Here is a 19,540-nt window from a genome sequence, read left to right as displayed (position 1 = left end):
AGCAGTGATGAGGCACCCAGCAGAGCAGAGCAGTGCTGCTGCACAGCAATCCCAGCCTATCAGCTAATTACAAAATTAGGCTGCCTGCCAGAGACAGATGACAAATCATCACTGCCACCCACACTGGGCAGCACCCGGCTGAGCTCAGGGGTCTGGTGCAGCACCAATGGTCCTGGGTACTGACAGCAGCATCTCTCTGCTTGCCTTGCTCCACACCCCGCAGCCATCTCCAGAGGGACGGGAAAGACTCGGCAGGAGATGGATGTGTTTTGTTCCAGGAAATTAATTTTTCCTGTGCATCCAAGTGTCTCCTTGTAATCCATCAAGGTCTGAGGGACTAATATTTAACAGTGCTCAACACCTTGGCTCTTAACCGGACTCCAAGGCAGAGACACCGCTGAGCACACGACAGCTTTCAGGATGGAGCTGAAGGTGTTGCTTGCTATGTATTTAATATACAGTGCCGCTGGGGGAGGAGTGTGAAGACACTTTTTGGAGCTGGAGGAAGAGCAGCAGGAAACCTTTTAATCAGAAAAAATAAGGTTTAATTCCAGATTGCCATAAATTACAAGGCAGTGTGGATGGAAAGCTGTGAAGTATCGAGTGGGTGAGACGGAAAGGGAAACTGAAAAGAGATACAGGAAAATAAATGCATTAAGGTAGATGAGCTCACATCCCGATTAACTGCACACGGTGGGGGAAGGGGCTGCAGGCAGATTTTTCCTTGTCTCTTCCTGCTAAGCTCTAATGAGCTACGGCAGAGCAGGAAGCAAGGCCGTGGGGAGAGCAGCCCCAGCATCAACGCTGGGTGACCCCCAGCAGCTTCACCCTTCAATGCCAGGGGAGCGGGGCTGGCTGGGGAGGGAGGGGAGCAGCAGCCACCGCAGCACTGGGTGCCAGGACCCTGCCGCTCTGCAGGGAGGGGGGAACAGCCACACGCGCCTGCCCCCGCCTGACAGATCTAGGACATCCAAAAAGCAATCGATGGTGGCACCGCAGCGAGGGGCGGCCAGCGGAAACAATGAGGAGTGACACCACCCCCAGGGGCTGCGGGTCGCACCGGCCCCCAGCAGCAGCAGGGCTGCAGGGAAGGGGCCTCCGTCGTGCTGAAGCACCCACGGAGCTGCCAGGCACCTGCCGAGCAGCATCTGCACCCCCTTCATCACAGCAGCCCTTCCTGAGGGGCTCTCCTTCCAGGAGAGACATGTCCTGCAGACAGCTGGATGGGGTTAGTGTCTCATTTTGGCAGGTGAGAACCCCCCTAAAAGGCCACAGCCTCCGGCCTTTACCTAGGGTGGCCTTATTTAGAGGTTTGCTGTTGTCTGCTCCCAAAAAGCACCACAAAAGCAACTCCCCCGGCACAACAGGCTCACCCCAGCAAGGAACAATGACTGGCACCACCCTCCCTATTGCTCGTAAATCCATCACTCCAGCCTCTTCTCATCACAGGATCTGACATGAGTGCGTGCAGCCCAGAGACACGCTGGGGAAGGAATCTGGCAGCTGTGGCTGTGGTGTGAAGCAGGGAGGGAGGTTATGAGAGCACAGCAGAAACTATTAACACTCCCCCCATCCCTGTAAAGATGGGAATGCTTTTGCCAGAAAATAAACCCTTCAGCTACTGCAGCATCCTGTGGGAACTGTGGCTTGGGAGGACGTGGCTCTGGGGCCATCTCCCATGACTCTACTACAGACCCCCATTTTCTGTGTCTTTTCACAACATCTCCACTTCAACGATGCATGATCAGGCCTTGAGCATCTGGGGGACAGGCGCTCTCCTCCTAGCACTCTCCCAACCTGCTGCATTTCTGCAAACCCCCAACATGGTGGGGCTCAGCAATGACGGCAATGTTCAGCCAGCAGGAAATGATCAGGAGTGACGCACTCAAATGCTCATTTATTACAGTGTAAGTCACTGAGTTTTGTGGGTAGCTGTACTGAGCACCAAGAACTGCTCTGCAGCTGACAGGAGGAAGAAATGGAGGTGATGCTTCCCCACCTCCCTCTGCCAGGCTCCACCTTACAGACCTCTGATGCACATTTCCTTGTTCACTGTGTGACACAGGATTAGTGCACCATAACCCACTGCACACAGATGCTGTTGAGGGGAAACATCACGTGTAGTCACCTGGTACCCTGTGGGCAAACAGAGCACAACCTGGGCAATCCCATATTACAGATTCAAATGCTGCAGCTGCAATGGCAAACCCTCACATGCAAGCACCTACAAATGCAACAGACAATGTTTTCAGGACGCTGCCTACCTGCTTTTACAGAGGGCACTAGCAGAAGACAGTTACTTGCCAAGGCAATGTACCAGCAAACAGACTATTTTCCCGATACCTTTTCTGCTTAACCCGTTCCCCTGGCTCCCAGGCTCTCCACCTCTATGGCCAGCAGGAGTGCTCCGAGTGCCCAGCCCCTGAGAAGGCAGAGCACGGCTCAGCACTTGCTCCAACACGTCCCCTCCCTGGCCTTTGCCCTCCCTCCAGCTCCGCTCCGTGGGAAAGGCGTAAACTGATGCTCACAAAGGCCGCTGTCTCCAGGCCAGGACTCCAGAGCAGGCAAAGGCTGATATCAGTTTCGTGGGAGACCAAGCCAGAGCCAGCAGCTGGAGTCTGCTGCAAGCAGCACCAAACCCCAAGCGGCCTGAGGCTTGGTCGTTAACAGGCAGCTTGGACAAACATCCTTATAATCTGGTCTACGCTTCATAATCAGTGCAGACATTGACAATGAGCTGCAGGAATTGCCCCATTCAGAGTCTGAGCCCAGGAAGACCGCTGGACATCCCATTGGGTCCTGGTGTGTCACAGATGTTAAGTTCAGACACCCACTGTGAAGCCAATGGCACAGCTCCCTGCTGGCGGCCATAAATTTCAGCAACACATAATGATCAGTCCTGCTCCATTCTCCTTCCTTGTAGCTTCTCATCTGTGTTCAGTCAAACAAAAACTCAGCCACTTCTCCCACCCAGCTCCTACTGCTCTTATCCATCACCTCTCATAAGCACTGCACCCAGTGATCTTAATAATTTAATCACATGTCAACCTCACCAATTTCAATAGTGATCCAGTATTTCCTCACCAAATGTTTTCTCCCAAATATTTTTCAATACATCTACTTTCTTACCCGGATTCCTAACACCAGAATAAACCAGACAAGGAATTGGCTCTCTTCCCCTTCTCAGTCCTATGCTTTCAAAGTATTTAGAACAGCCTGAGTGTGAACAGCATTTGCCTCTCTCCCTGGATGTTAGCTAGACACCTTCTGATGGCTCTCGCTGTCTGCTCTCAGACCCTTCTGCAAGCACAGAGGTCATCTCTGGGATGCAGCAGGCATCAAAGCACAAGAGAGGCTGGGCACAAGGAGGAGCCATCCTGTTGAGCTCCTTTCCTGGAGATCTCCACAACTAACTTCATACATATGCTTGTAAGAGATCCCGTTAGCAGAATTGCAGTCACAGCCCTCCTGCTCTGCACTCATCCCTCCACTGCCTGCATGAAGACGTTAGCCTGAGCCACATTAGCCCGAGCAGGGGGCCATCCCTGCTGGCACTCTCTCTCCTTCGCAAGTCCATAGGGAGGGTGATGAAAAGCTTGCCGGGTCCTCTTAAGTTACATGACTAAAACGACAAGCGATTAGAGGGATCGAAGCCTGTTGGGAAGTGAGAGTTCACTTCTGGAGGGGCATACTGAAAAGTGAAAAGGTTTGAGTCCTTGTCCTCCTTCCTTCTCCTAGCACTGCTCTGCAAGTCCCCAGATCATTTCATGCTGGCATCATCCTCATCCTGGCAGCACCTCTTAAGCCTCAACCCTGCTCGTCCTCTCCCTGTGTAACTTTCCCATCACTTCTCTCTTGTAGAACCATTGTGATGCATCAACCCTTCTCCTCCAGCTCCTCGGGCCTGGCCACACCACATTAAAACAGGATTTATGAGCCTCAAGCAGACACGAGTTATGCAGTCTGCACTTCTGCATGCTGCATACCAAGTCCCCAGCTGGTTTAAATCAGATTAACTCCACTGATGTAAGACATTTAAGGCAAGAGCGTTCCATGATTTACACCAGCCAAGAAGCTGTTACATTATAGTTTGGCAGCTGCAGGTTTTAGATCTGAAGTATTTTGGGCAAGGATCCCAAACAACAGTGAAAGACAGCAGCTGAGTGGCAAAACCCATTTATTCTCAGTGCAATATGCTCACAGCCAGCATGTGTTCCACAAAAGTCTTTAGAAAAAAGTAAAACTAATGCTGGTGTTCAGTTTCTGGTCTGCAAAGTCAGTGCCCGTCACAACCCCGAGGCTCCACACAAATCCCTAAGTCATGATACCATGGAAATGCCTCCCTTCCAAAAATGATAAATCTGGGAAACAAAAGCCAGGCAACTTTAATGCAAAGGTCACTAGCTATTGAAAAAACCCTATAGACTGATTAATACAAATGCAAACACACACACAAGACAGTTTAATATTCAAATCAGGGCCTTCATTTCTGCTGGAGGATGCTTAGGCTTCCAATCAAATCTGGCTTCCACAAAAGAATGGTGCTAACAGCATGGAGCCAGATATGTGTGCAGAAGTGCGCAAGAAGATGCAGCACTCAGGGCAGGGGAAATGGCACAGAAACGCACCAGGAAACATGCTCATATCGCCTGAAAAAGAAGGTTTGGTCCTTTCTCTTCCAACTTAGCAAAGTGGCTTCTTCACGCCAGCAGAGGCTGGTTTGTCAGGGGCAGGAGAGCGGCAGGAGCCCAGTGCCCTTCCCACGCTGCCTGCAGCCTGCAAGCGGGCAGCAGAGCCGCAGCCTCTCCTACTGCCTCCTATCCGGTGCTGGCTGCGCAGGGAAGAGGCCGGGGAGCCCCACCAGCTCCATAAATCACCAGGCACCCAGTGCAGTAAACCTGGCCGCCCTTGCAAAGGAAACATAAATCAGCTTTACTAGCAGCTTCTGAAACAAAACCAAAGCTCATTCGACTGTAAAAATGCCTCTTTAAACATCGTGTGCCCTGAACAGGCCATTGAAAGCCCCATCAGGCCAAGGGAGAGCAAACAAGCTTTCCAAGAGATGAGGCAACTCACGGGTTGTCAAACGGAGAAAAGGCATTTCAGACTGAGCAGCTTCTTGCTGACGAGGCGGTGCGACATGGATATCTTTAGCACACAGTAACGACAGGGCAGGGAATCATGAGGAGTGAATTAGCTGGCATTAATGCCATCGTTTGTATTCAATGTACTTCAAGCCACCCGAAATGCAGACATCACCTGACACCAAAAAAACCGCCCCAAGTCTAATGGAGGGCACAGTACAGCACATTTGCTGGAGCCCACACAGCAATCATCAGTGGGGGCCGGACTGGACCCTCGGGGCCACCTCGCCCCTGAGACCACCTCCCTGCCTGCTCTTCCCTAATGCCTGCCTGCACAAACTGAACACCACTGCCCCACGGTTTCACGAGCTAGCATGGGATAGCTGTGCCAGGAGGGCAAGGGTAAGTCCAGAGGAAGCCTTACAAACCAGTGCAGAGGCAGGAGCTACTGGGCAGACCCAAATGGGACAGGGCTCAGCAGGGGTACAAGAGAGTCACACCCACCACTCGTGTCTCAGCAAAAGCAAGACTGTGCCAGAGACCCATGGTGGGAAGCCTGCAGGGAATATTATGGCTGGGCAGAGGCTACAGATGCCGAGGAAGCTGCTGATGCCAGCGGTGCTAGCCATGGGAACAGCTATTTCAGCAACACACACAGGTGGAAATGAGCCACCACCACATGCCATCCACAAACAGCTCTGAGAGGCTGGTCACCTCCTCCTGCGGTGGGTGTATGGCCAGGCAGGACCCCAGGGCTCCCTGCTGCCACTGCCACCCGTGCCCTGCTGCAGCACAGGAAGGGCACCTGGCCAGCCCAGGAGGGGATGCTGCCAGCACTGGTGTGTCAGGCCAGCAAGGCAGCCAGCTGGGAGAAACCAGGGACCAGTGCCAGGAAGCAACAGGCAGGGCTGGGGGAGCTCAGGGAAAGGTTTGAAGCCCAGGGGTGAAACACCCTCCTTGTGTGACCGGTCCAAGGCTAGAGAGTATGCTGGTCCCAGGAGAAGCACCAGCGGCACAGCTGGCAAAGGCAAATATGGCATCAACTGAGCCAAGCTCCTGCTGCCAGCTGCCTTGTTTTCCTGCAATTTATTGTTGTCCCCACACTCAAAAACAGCAGAGCAAAGGCACAATAAGGAAACTTAAGCAATCAGTGGCTGCTAATCAGCAAAGCTTTCCAAGAGCTCACCGAAGCCAAGAGGAAAGGCTCAACAACCACTCTCTGCTGATGCCGCACCACAAGCATGTGGCAACTCTTTCTGCTGACACCCCAAGGGGAAAGGGGGCTGTAAACACACAAGGGCAAGCGCGCTTGCTCCTGTCTCACCTCCCCTGCCATCTCAGGCTGAGACACCAGGGCCAGCTGCGGTGTGGCACAGATAACCTCCTGCCACTCACCCCAATGGAGACCTGGATGTGGGCAGTCTTGGACTGAAGGATCTGTTACACTAACAGGAAGGAGCAGAACCCCAGGAGCCCATCCCCAAAGTTTATTAACTCTCTTTGCACTTCAAATAGCACTGGATAACATCTCCATGCAGAAGAAAAGGAGAGCCTGTGTTGCCACAGGCAGCTGCTGCAGCAGCTCAGCAGTGCCTTACCTTTGGGCATGATGCGATGCATTGCCACTGACAAGAAGAAGATGGAGTCGCTGTAGTAGGTCCCTGATCCAGCACTGAAGTGTTTCTGCATGGCTTCGACGATTGGAAACAGCTTTGCCGTCAGCTCATTCACATCATGGACAATTACCTGGGAAAGACACCAGAAACACCACTGAGCTGCTGCCTCTGGGGATGGGCCCAGCTCTGCAGCCTTTGCTCAGCCTGCACCAGCACGGGGCGAGGGGGGAGGTTGTTAAAGCACAAATACTGCTGGTGGCACTGCAGCTGCACAAAGGGGCCCAACTCCCCCGGCCCCTGCAGGTCCCCCTGCCATGAGAGCCAGCCAAGTGCAGCAGGGAAAGGAGGGAAGGATTTTTACAGCCATTTCATAACTGTGAGATGGGCAGAGGCTCGAATCCATTCACACAATCAAGCGTGTTCAATGTCTTGTGGTTTTTTTCTGGTCTGTTCCCACTGCCTATTGCAACCATGTATCTGGTCTCCCATATGGAGTCTATCAAAAGAGGCCACAGTTTGCTCCAGGCTCTGGCATCCTGCTGTTCTGAGGCAAGCCAGACCACATCACTTATCCTGAGGACTAAGACTTGCTCCCTGCTCCAGAGGCAGGCTGTGACAGGGCCAGGGACGCAGCCCGGATTTCCTGAGCCTCAGCCCAGCATGGAGGCAAGCTTTGCAGCACGTCCCGCCATGGCTGGAGGGGGAAAGGGAGGACGGGCCACAGCACGCCGAGGAAAATCCAAGCACCGGGAGTTACAGCAGAGCCGAGAAACTTCTCTGGATGGCTCTCAGCCCGCTTGTGCTGGGGCTTTTGCTCTGCACTCCTCAGCCCTGCTGGAGCCCATGGACTACCAAGAGCCCTGGCACGCCTGCGCAGGTCATGGCTATGGGCCACAAACAGGAGCAACTGCAGACATACCCTGTCAGCTACTGAAATGTTGCGAGCTTAGAATTAATTTGGTCAAATTCCAATGAACAGGAACTTTGATGCAGCCTGATGCTCATTGTACACACAGGAGGACACAGGTCACTGAATCACGCAAGATAACCAAAGGGATTGTCAGGGTTATTAAGAGACATGAGGGACACGACCCCGGTGCGGATAAGGGGGAGTGCAGGAACTCAAATGTGGAGCCTCGAGGTCACGCTGCTTTCTCCAGGCCAGGGAAAGCAGGAAGAGCCCTGCTGGAACTGAAGGCCAGCGAGGACTTGACTTCGCAGCAGTACTTGAATTGTGGAAAGGGGAGCCTATACCTCTTGTCTGAGGGATACCGAGACACTTCCCCAAGCTGGCCCAGCCTTCAGCAGGAAACTCAACCCCACGATCTCCATAGGTCCCTTCCAAATTAAACTATTCAATGATTCTATGGTTTCACTCCTTTTCCCTACTAAAACTTTAACTGCTTAAGAGCAAGGAGCCCTACATTATACACTTAAGCATGCAGGACAGAGCATTTGCCTTAAAAAACCCAAACAAACCAACAACTAAACCAGATCAAGTGCTTCAGAGGAAAAGGTGGCTCTGAGCTGGGGCAATGACCATCCTCTCTATGGGATGCACCAGGGGCTGCTGTGATGGTCAGCAAGGCTGGCACAGAGATGGAGGCAGCGAGCAGCCTGGAGCTTCCTCCCCCCACCTTCTTGCAGAAAACATTACTCAGATAAAAGCACTCTTGCATGAGAGCAGAGCTCACTGGAGGCAGGGAGCTGCTCGTGGGACCTGCAGTACACTGAACAAGGCAAGGAGATGGGCCCATCCTGATTCTGGGCGCGACGGCCAAGCTCACGGTGGGATACAGTCACAGCAGAGTCCCCACAGCCCCCCGTCCTGGGGAGGGCACCCCAAACATGCGCTGTCAGCCGGGCGCTGTACGAGAGCCCTCACACAGGCTCCGTGGCCAGCACGTCCCTCAGCGGGACGGCCGCGCTGCTAGCGTCCCGGCTGCTGGGCCCGGGGCCAAGTGCCTGCAGGAGGAAAAACACAGAACAACATGTACCAGGAAAATGCATTGGAGAGCTCATCAGCAGCCACACCTGGCTTTGGACAGCACAGCATATTCCCCAAGACACCACGGGGGAGGAAACTCCATTACTGGTAACGTTACAGCAGCCATGCCAAGCTGCGCGCCGGCATCGCCATCGCAGTTAGCACCAGCAGCGCTGCAGGAACAGGCGGGAGAGCAGCACAGAAGCACAAGCAACCCCAGGTGACCAAATACAGCAAAACAACACCACTGCCCAAGGGCAAAGGTACTCGCCTATGCACGGAGCTGAGCACCACTAGTACCGCCGCCACTGGGATGCACGATGCTCTGCTCCCAGCCCAGCTCGGCAGGGACAGCCTCAGGGCCTGGCCAGACTGGAGAAGCACGGAGGAGAAACACAGCACCTGCAACCGCCCTTCTGCATCCAGGAAAGGCAGCCTGAGGTCTGCACAGCACATAGGAAACAGCTGAGCAGGGGGAAAATAAAGTCAAACCAACACCAGTCACCTCTGAAATGAGCAGTGCCAAACACCAATGGACAAAAATCATGGGAAAAATACTCCTGAAACTCCTGAAACTCCAGACATAGCATCATCTGCCTCCCATTCCCTGCCAACGAAAACAGGAAAATTTGCGCCTTTTGCCCACCCTTTGGTTAGGCACTTCTGCAAAGCAAACTCCTGAGCAGCTGAATTTTCCTTCCGCAGCCACAGGCCAGCCTCTCCAGGAAGGCTTCTCCTCTCCCCGCTGCTGACTTCGGCACAGCTTGTTGATCTGCTGCTAATTTTGTACTTTGTTATTTATTTGTGTAGCAGCTTTCGGTAAATCCCTGTGGCTAAATCCAACCACGTTTGCTGAGGGCATTAAGGAAAGTAAGTTCTAGGAGTTTCCTCCGCAAGCACAGTTTTATAAACACACGTCCCACACTGAGAAAAGACCTTTACAATTAATTCACTAGGAAAAAACAATCCACATTTTGTTTCTCTTCAACTTTCCCTCCTTCCCACGCCAGGTATCTCTGCAGCTCTCTTTTGTAAGCGCGGAGCCACAGCAGCTCAGCTACATTCACCCCAGCATCTCTTCGCACAGCACCAGACCCGTAGAGGAGTCAGCATTTGGCAGCATCCTCCGCAGGGCTGACCTACACAAGCAACTGGGAAGAGCAGCGAGCAGAGCACAGAGTTAATTTTATTCTCGCAGGGGAACGGAATAAATAAGCGATATGAATCAGCACAAGGAGTCAGGAGCACGCAGCCCAGAGCTGCAGGAAACAGGGCGAGCCGGGGCTCTTTGTGAGCACAGTATCGGTCAGTGGGACATGCCCGTGCTCGCCCCCGGGCGCCTCCCGCTCTCTGGGAAGCAGGAAAGGCTGCAGGATCACCCTGCAGCCCACGGGGTAGGACACGCTCTCTGCAACTGCGAGTGTAGAAGCCCTGGTAAAAGCCCAGGCTCTCTGAGGACAAGGCATGGGCAGGAAGGCCAGGTCCTGGCTGGGCGCCGGCGTGCGGCAAGTCCTTCCTCTGGCACCGCTGCTCGCGGTGCTTCCCGGCCAACTTCCTCCATCCACACCGCTCTCCACCCCACACCGAAGAGCCGCGCAGGCACCACATCGCAGAGCAAGAGCTCCATCTGCCGCTCGCCGCTGTCACGCTGCGCTCGCAGCTCCGCACCTGGGACACAGCTGTACAGGCGCTGTGGGACCGGTGACGCCGTGTCATGACCACCCAGCTCTGCCCTGTCCTGCCCAGCAAGGAGGGTTCTGGGCCCGAGCTGCTCCACACACCCTACCGCCGTGCACCCCAAAGCCCCTCTGCTCTCTCCCTGGCAGGCAGCCGGCTGCTTCCATCTCCAGGAGATTTTGAAGATTCCTGAACTTCCTTAGGGAAAGAGCGCAGCTGGCCTATGACCTTCCCCAAGGGTTGGGATCCAGGTCTGATTCCTGGGCTTCACTCCAACAGGGGACCCTACTGATCCCAGCTCTGTTGGGAGGGGAGACAAGGGCAAGGCTCTCCAAAGGGAGAGCCCAAATCACAAGCTCATGAGGAAAATTTGAGGGTTTTTATCAATCCTGCCTCAGCAGCTCAAGCTGCCCTCTGAGCACTTTATCAAGCCTCATCTCTGGGCCTGCTCTAGGAAAACAACGTAAGAACCATGAGAGTGTTCTAGGGACACCCGGAGAACCAGGAAATGAGAGGTCTCAGGATGGAAATGTGTTGCTACTGGAGCTATGATTCTACCTGAGCATTCAACATTTTAGTGGCACCAAAGGTCCAAGCTAGGGTGATGTTTCCTGCTGATAAATAGCAATGGGGTAGGCTACAGCAAAAATAATGAGGCCACTGTTGCCCACTGGCCCGCCAGAAACTGATGCAGTGTTAGGGGCAAGGCTGTATGCTCGAGCACCAGGGAACAGCGTCTGCTCTGCACTAGGAACTCTACCCACAAACAGGTAAGGGGATGAAGCATCCTGCCCACCACAGCTAGCTACTGAAACCAGGGCACGGCAGGCTCTGCCCAGAGAGAGGGAAGAAGCTGTCTCACTGAGTAAATCCCCGTGAGATCTCACCTAAGCCCTGCAGACCATACTGCTTGCTTGCTTACACCCAGGAGATCAGCTCTGGCCCAAGACCTACTCACCAAGCCGTCAGCTACGCTTTGCTGCGAGACCACAGCACCAAACAGTTCCGCCCTGGAACAGCCACATTGCTGCATGTCCCACCCCATGCACATTCAGCTCACAGGCCCGTGTCCCCCTGGAGAAGCCGTGCTGGCAAGGCTGCCCGCAGAGGAGTAATGTGGTTTCTGAGAAAAGCAGACAGCAGCAAGGCAGCCACACGCACCAAGGGGTGTCTGTGAGGAATGTGCACACCATGGTGGGCCCATGTCCTACTCCATGGGGATACAATATCACAACCCTGAGTGAGGGCATCACACCCCGCATTTGCACTGCACCATCATGAGGCAGCATGAGTCCACCTGCTGCAGCAGGCACAGAGGAACCCTCCTGAAGGCTGCTGTGCACATCCCCTCCCTGCAGACCGCTGAGCACAGCTGGCACCATGCTGGTCACCCACCATGATATGGGACCTGACCGCGCAGCAGCACTGCTAAAGCGCTGCTTAAGGAAAAGAAGAGGTGGGATTATTTACCAACAACAACCAATCTAGTATGAACAACATGAAGTTTCCATCTCTAGTTACATCTCAGCAAAGTTCAGCTAATATTAAATATCTGAAAGATGAGAAATTAAAAGTTACAGCAGAAGAAGAGAACAGTTCCAAGCAACACTCTGCAGCAGCACATCAGGACAGGAGTCAAGTTACCTGAGTCTCTGAACTTTATGCTCCTCCAGCTTTCAGACACTTGCTTAACCTGAAGGAAAACCTGACTTTGCATGGACTGCACCGACTATATTTTTGGGAGGCAGAACCGTATGTCCGGCAGGTAGCAGATGGAAACCCTCCAGCCTTTGCAGGCTCTCCCTTTTTCGAGAACCTCTAGCAGCAGGGCGAACGCCTTTTCCCATCACAGTCCCACAGGAGCACTTGGGAAGCCACTGACACACAAGCACACGTGGTGCTGTCCTGAGGGGCTGAACTAGGGCTGACGACAGGGTCTCTGGGAGAGGAGCCGCACTGCTCATAGCCACTGCTCCTCTGCAGAAGTGTTTTACCAGAGATGCTCCCAGGCCACGCACCCACCGAGTCCTGGGTAAGAGAACCCCGGAGCTGCACCAGGACACCTCTGCGCCGGGAGCGGCAGGAACGCGGGGTCTCTGCTCGCACAGAACAAACCCGCCAAAGGATTCACTGGGGGGGGTGTCTGGGGACAGCCGCAGCCTTCTCCAGCACAGCAGGAAGCAAACACCCTCTGTGCGGAACTGGAGCAAGGGCTGTCAGCGAGGAAGGTTCTCTGTGGGGAGCTGCTAGTGCTGCTCCCTTCACCTAACCGGAGCACAAGCGCTGCCCAGAAACCCCTCACGATGACTGCTGGCAGGAAGGCGGCTCAGCCGGAGCCCAGAGGACGCTGCACACTGAGGTATGCCACGGCCGCGCCCCCCCGCCCGCCTTCCCCCCGCACCTTGTGCCGGAAGGCGGCGCCGCGCAGCATGTCCCGCAGCAGCCCGAAGCCGATGTCGCGGCTGGCGCCCTCGGTGACGAGGTGGATGTGCAGCGCGTCCCCGCCGCCCAGCCGCCCGTGCCGCAGCAGCGACCGCAGCGCCGCCCGCCCCTTGTCGCGCAGCGCGGGACTCCGCTCCGCCTTGGTGAACATCATGAGGAGGTGCAGATCGCGGCCCGCCGCCTCGCCGCCGCGCGGCGGGTGCCGGTGCGCGGGCGCGGGCGGCGTGGCGCGCAGGCGGCGGGTGGCGCTGGAGAAGGTCTCGCCGCCGCCGCCCAGGTAGTAGAAGGCGCAGACGGCCAGAGCGGCCGCCGCCGCCAGCGCGCACGGCTGCCAGCGGCCCCAGCCCCGCGCCGCGCGGGACAGCGCCGCCATCACGGGGCGGGGCCGCCGCGGCGAGACACGGCCCCCCCCGGCCCGACCCCGCCCCCCCGATCCGACCCCGCCCCCCCGGTGAGGCCGGTCACAGCATACAAAGGTTTAATCAAGTCCGGTATTTACAATCGTTACAGGATGTACAGTCGAGTGGCTACAAAGGTAATAAATGCGTCTGCTCTCATTTACAACGACCGGCTACAGAAAACTACATTCAAGTTCTAAATACAAAGTCTACAGCCGTACTGAATGGTTATACGTTCTTCACAGCTACACCCTAAAGGGGAGGAGTGCATAGGAGACCACAAGCATTTTACTGCTGGAATGCTTAAGAAACACCAAATACAGAGGGAGTCATAGATAAAGAGGGAAAAAAAAGAAAAAAAACATTATTTCAGATAGAATAACCTCTCTGCTCAATGATTTCTATCAAAACATGGAAAATCTGGCATCTTAACAGAAAAGGGAGTGGGATTTTTTTCCTCCTCTGTCATCTCCTTCCATGGGAAGAGAAACAAGAAAATAATGTATGCAGAAAGGTAAAGCAAGCATATGAAAGGGGATATACCACAGTGGTACATTGATCCTTTTCCTCAGTATTGCCTTTGTGGAACTGTCCCTGTTTTAAAAACGTACTTCGGTGCAAGACCTTGATGGCTCTCAGGCTGCACAAACAAGTGGCATAAACTCTAACTTGGGAAAAAAGCATGCACCTGTGAATGGGCAGAGAGTAATTTGCAGAACTGACTCTCAAAATATTTTCAGTATATTAAGTAATCAGAATAATGCACTCGGTCCTTTTGACAGTGTAAAAATACAACATCCTTAGAACTTGCACATCGTTTGTAATTCTATCAAACCGTCCTTTTATAGACACTGTGTCACTTGAGATTTTCATGATGAAGCAGCAGAGTTAACATCCACACTTTAAAACAGATGGCTGCAGAAAAGCACCGAGGTCCTGGAGACATCACAGCCAATCCTATCCTTAGTCTAGCTCTCACCTTTCTTTCTTCAGTGCTACAAAGTTTTTGCTCCATCCAAGAGAACTCTCATAATTTGGACAACATTTGTGTACTGATGGCATACTGCAAAACAAGAGAAACTTCCTCTTGTATGGGGGTTTGCTGGCAGCAGTTGGAAGGTCTGGTTGCATTTTCTAGAACTGTTTCAGCTCAGTATAAAAACAGGTAAAACATAAAACCCCAGAGTGAAAAATGCAGTATTAATACAGGTCCTTTAAAGCACTGACAGTAGAAGCCACAAAAGGTAAAGTGCAGAGCTGCTGAAACCAGTGGGAGGACTGCCACTGATTTCAGTGACTTCTTGGATTAGGTCCCAATTGGAAAGGAGGCTGAAGTCCACAATGTGCTAAAGAACAACCAAAACAGGCGTTCAGACTGCAACATCTGCAGCTTGTGAAAGCAAAGACAGACTTGTACCAGCTAACACCTTCACCCAACTTTATGGGAACAAATTTCACCATGTCTAATATAATTCAGTGGCGTAATTCAGTATGATAACTGTACTGACATTAACATAAAATATGAAACCTTATGAACAATCAAAATAATGCAGAACACTAAGGAGATGCCACAGACACCAACATGCAACAAAAGTAAATTACGCCTCTGAAATCAAGGTACATTAGAATATACGTTAAGCTTATGGACATCTGTCTTTCCAAGAGACTTTTGGAACACATGATCTAACTCTGGCTGGGAAAAATATAAAAAAATCTTTCAATGGGCTATCTAGTAAATCACTAAAAATCCACGTGAAAGCTGATTTTAAATGGTGTCACACATCTACTGCTCTGTACCTCACCAATTATGACCTACTGTATTTCATACCTACAGAGAAACATGAACTGAAGCTTTCAATATCAGGTACAGAGTGAATGTTAACCCACAATAGAGCCTTACCGTCTACTATTCTAGATTTATATTGTAATAAAAATCAAAGTTTCCTAATGTTACTGAGCAGAAGATTAGCACCTGAGAACTTGATATGGAATCCAAATCTTCAGCACCCTGGTGATAATCATACTTTGTACTATTACTGAGGTCTAAGTCTTGTGAGTTACAGAGGCTCCAGAGCACTGAGCTGGCCCGTGTCTGGTAGGATTAAGCCCTCAACACATTTCATGTAACTTAATGGCATTTTTGCTGATGAGCAACATACTAACACGTGTTGCACCTGACCAGGAAAAAAATAAAAAAAATAAAAAAAAACTTTGATGGAATGTAAACAGGACATCCTAGCGTTCCTATGAGGACTGGGGAACAAGGCTGCAGGATCAGAAGTAACACACCTACTCCTTGAACCATTAAAACTGCAGAGCTCCTGACAAGAAGTAATACAGCCTGTGGGTCAGGTATGTTATTAGTCCTTTAGCATAAATAGACCAACACTGCTTCCCAGACAGGTGGGATTTGGGAATGCAGCACATTGATCTGCAGAGCTACAGGGAAGAATCTTTTTTGTCTACAGGAAGTTGTCCTGCAAAATTTGTCACAGATTTTTGTGGCTAAGAAGGAAAATACCGGTGGAGATTTGAAATAAGTGTCTCAAACATTTTCCAGCAGCATGGACTGAGACAGCGATTATGCCATTAAGCTTTACATTACAGCCAATCACACTACATACTGCCTGTCATGTAGGCTGCAAAAGTCAAATCTGTAGAAAAACCTATGTCTAAAGTGTATACTATACATACTCATATCTTACATCGTCCCATCTGTACACCAGGAATTTTACTTTCTCTAAGGTCTACTAAAACATCCACTGCTGCTAAATATTGCGGATTAGGAAGTATATTATTATTTCAGATAGCTATTTAACTTACTTGAAATTACTACTTACAGGTGATATTCCTAAATTGCTTATTATTCAGATTATATGGACTGTTTAAATGGGCAGAATCTGCTTTCCCTAGCACAATTAGGCCACACACGAAGCAACAAGTGGTTTGTAACATTCTTCTGCTTGGAAAAAGAATCTATTGGGCAATTCTAAAACGCTATTAACTTTGCAGCAATAATCATCCAGATTTGATGCATTATTATACATTCGATGCAAAATTATAAATATTTGAAGTATCTTGTTAAAATTTAACATGTCAGAAAGTTTAATTTTACCGTAGGTTACAGAATTTTTTTTACCCAATTTTGCTTATCTCATCCAACTTTGAGAAAAAAAAAATAAATTCATTTCCAGACTATATTTAAATAGCAGGTTAGCATAATGCCATGGCTGTTAGGATTATTAAAACCTCACATTGATGCTATGTTGCCTAAAAATTCTCTTGGAGTTGTCCACAGGGCAGATAGAGCATAAAGAACTGCATTTGCTGGTTTTGGGCTTCAGGTGATTACTATCTAGGTATTAAATAACTTGACACAAACATGTATCTAGAGACACCATTTATGCATGCACATTGTCAGAGTGGCGCTCACTACTGAATAAAGCAAATTGTGTTGCTGCCCTTGGAACACAGCTGGAGACCATGTTCATCATTACTTTACAATAATGTGCAGTGAAACTCCTAGGTTTTCTTGTGCATATTTTAGTTTAGACAACAGGTATACATACACATCTTTGCAGATTATATAAAGTATACTGATTCCTGATATACAGTGGTTGCATTACATATAAAATTTTATATATTCAGCTTAGGGCTAGTGGCGAAGACATCAAAAAGAAGAAGTAACAAACAGCCTTCCTAGGCTTCCTAAGTTTGTTCTACACAAGCTCCATTGGCTCAATATTTACTTTCATGTCTCAAATTTCAAGTCTTGATGTCAAAATACTAGAAATCTCACATCATGTCCAGAGGATTAAGTTTATTTTTCATGAAAGGTTCCACATACTTATTTAAAAGTATACTTGCTGCACAGAAAGCTTCATTTAAGAGACAAAAGGAAAACAGACCACTCTTAAAAGTTTGGTCCTCCAGGATATATACCTATTGTGACTGACCTGCAGTCACTACCATAAAGGCCAGCCTGGTGTAAAAGTTTCCACTGTGAAAGAGCTTGCAAAAGAGCAGGAGTTACCACATCTTGTTATTAACAGCCTACCTCTAACCAGGGTCAGCATAGGAACAAGAGAATCTGTTAAGTTACAGACTCACAAACAGAAGGACAGCCAAGTCAGTCATTACCCGATTTCCCTTCCAAACAGTCCCAGAAAATGCAATCCAGACCTTCTTGTCAGAGGCACATTCTTTACGGCAACAGGGAGACAGATGACAGTAGGCAGACTAAATAGCAAAGCTGGTCTGATCATCCTGCCACCCGGAGTCTGCAATGCACACAGCTTTGCTCCGCTACCTTATGGTACGAATCACAGACAAACTTTGTACTGGCTAACAGGTACTGTTTTTATACTGAGCTAGCAGGTATTCCTTTTTATAAACATTTTCTTCAGCTGCTGAGGTATACATACTGTAGAACATAAAACAACTCATACTTTCCCCCAGCTACCACAATCTAAAGCTACATTGGAGTGGTCATTTTATCCAAACTAACACAACACATATAATTCATTCTGTTAAAGTAAAAAAAGACTTGCACTACAAGGATCAGGTTCTTTTTCTTCTTGACACTTAAGACTTCTGGGAATCTGACTGCTGGAAACGGTTTAGCTTCTCTGGGTTATTTGATGCCATTTGAGAAAAGTCACGGAAAATGTCCTGATAAATTTCATCTCCTAGGTAGAAAAAGAAAAGGGAAAGAGTTTTAAACATTTGTGTTAGTTAACATCACCCACCATTACACAAATGCCCTACTGTACTACCAATTACTGTGTAACTCTTATTCATGTTTAAAGATTACTTAAAGATGGAATGATGCTGATGTGAACTCTTTGGGACTGTTTTTACTTGCATGCATGTTCTGTAGAAGCAAATTAAACAAAGCCAAACAATACCTGAAATTGTACCTCACAGGCAGCCACACAGAGGAAAGTTCAGAGTTAGAAAGGAAAAAATGAAAGCATTTTAAAGCAACGGAAAAAGAAAAATGTTTATTAGCTACTAAAGAATAAAATCCTTTCTGCAAGGAGGTGCTAACCAAGATTCTCTTCAGAAAAGTTGAATTATAGCATAATTTGTAATGTAAATAAGATTTACTTGGAAACAAAGGTCAGAAGTCTTACAGACAGAACTCTCTATGAAAGAAACAAATCAGCAAGCAACACTATAAAAAATAAAAAGCAATCCTAAGCATAGAAATTATTCTTCCTATCTCCTTTTGGTCTTCAGCAAATATAAATTTTTAGATGTATTACTGAACATTCATTACATCTTTTAGTTTTATCTAAAAGAGACATGATACTTTCCTTAAACGTCTTTACCCTTTGTGCTTAAACACAACTTGACTACCAGGGCATATCCCAAAATGAGGGATGGCAGCAATTTCCACCAGGCCCGTCTCCCTCCCCCTCCCTGTCTACACAGGAAAACACATTCAGGAATGATTACTTCTTGAGCCATTGCCAACTCATTCTTTTGCCACTTTAAAAAGGACATTTTTACATTTATCTGCTGCGGCATTTTGGGCCTTGAGTTCAGGTTTCATTTAAGAACATTAACCATACCCTATTGCCCTTCAGAGGGAATTAAATGCGTAAAACATTTGGTCTGGTCAGGAACTGTGCAGCTATCCAAATTTTACTGTCTTCCCAACGCAGATAACCACAGAGGACATAAGATCCCAGTACTACTGTTTCTTGCTGACAGCTTGATTAATAGCATGACAAAGAAACTAACCTAAAAATCTCTCTCATCATGTATTTGAACATAAAGATTTTATCTGCTCCCCTCCCCATATGACTGCAGAAGTATTATTCCACCACTTTTTTCCCAAATGGCAGTTTTAAAAATGATATTTTTATGTTTAAAAGTTTGCACTACAGTGAAAAGCTACACTGTTCAGGTTTTTCCATCTTTTAATGCACATTTCCAACAATAGAACTATTATTCTTTTGGAGATGAGAATCATTCATTTGAAAACACTTTCAGAAACGATAACTGGCCTTTCAGAAATATTTAATGTGCATGGCATGTGGGTTTGTATCAAAGTGTAACGACACAATTCTTCCCAGACTTCAAAAGATAAAATTCATTCCATACTGCTTTACTAGGAAAAGTCAGTCCTAGTGAAACTCCCTTTTGGTTTTCAGATTTAGTTTCAAGTATGTTCTAGAGATGAAGCAGGCGCAGGACACGTTTTATCTTAAGAGTTTCTGCAAACTGCTTGCACTGGGAGTAAGCGCAGAATGGAGCTGTAACATTCAGCAAGAGAACAGCTACGAAGAGCACAAACCATAATCAAGCTTGCATGGTAAAAGCAATTAT

At 49.5% G+C, this 19,540-nt stretch overlaps 2 protein-coding genes across 2 annotated transcripts in view; both read right to left on the bottom strand.

The window, feature by feature from the left end:
• The window catches only part of XXYLT1 (xyloside xylosyltransferase 1), a 33,180-nt gene extending 19,918 nt beyond the window's left edge, over positions 1–13,262 (bottom strand). The window contains exons 1-2 of the mRNA XM_030495329.1: positions 12,766–13,262; positions 6,683–6,830 (exon numbers count right to left, since the gene is read on the bottom strand). Of these exons, the coding sequence (XP_030351189.1) occupies positions 6,683–6,830; positions 12,766–13,179 (562 nt within the window). The 5' untranslated portion in view covers positions 13,180–13,262. The remainder of the gene's footprint in view (positions 1–6,682; positions 6,831–12,765) is intronic.
• A 5-nt stretch (positions 13,263–13,267) lies between these two features.
• ACAP2 (ArfGAP with coiled-coil, ankyrin repeat and PH domains 2) overlaps positions 13,268–19,540 on the bottom strand; it is a 72,802-nt gene continuing 66,529 nt past the window's right edge. The window contains exon 23 of the mRNA XM_030495327.1: positions 13,268–17,892. Coding sequence (XP_030351187.1) covers positions 17,789–17,892 — 104 coding nt within the window. The 3' untranslated portion in view covers positions 13,268–17,788. The remainder of the gene's footprint in view (positions 17,893–19,540) is intronic.

This window comes from Strigops habroptila, chromosome 8 (assembly GCF_004027225.2).
Source record: "Strigops habroptila isolate Jane chromosome 8, bStrHab1.2.pri, whole genome shotgun sequence".
Taxonomy (NCBI): domain Eukaryota; kingdom Metazoa; phylum Chordata; class Aves; order Psittaciformes; family Psittacidae; genus Strigops; species Strigops habroptila.
This window is presented reverse-complemented; position numbering and strand designations above follow the sequence as displayed.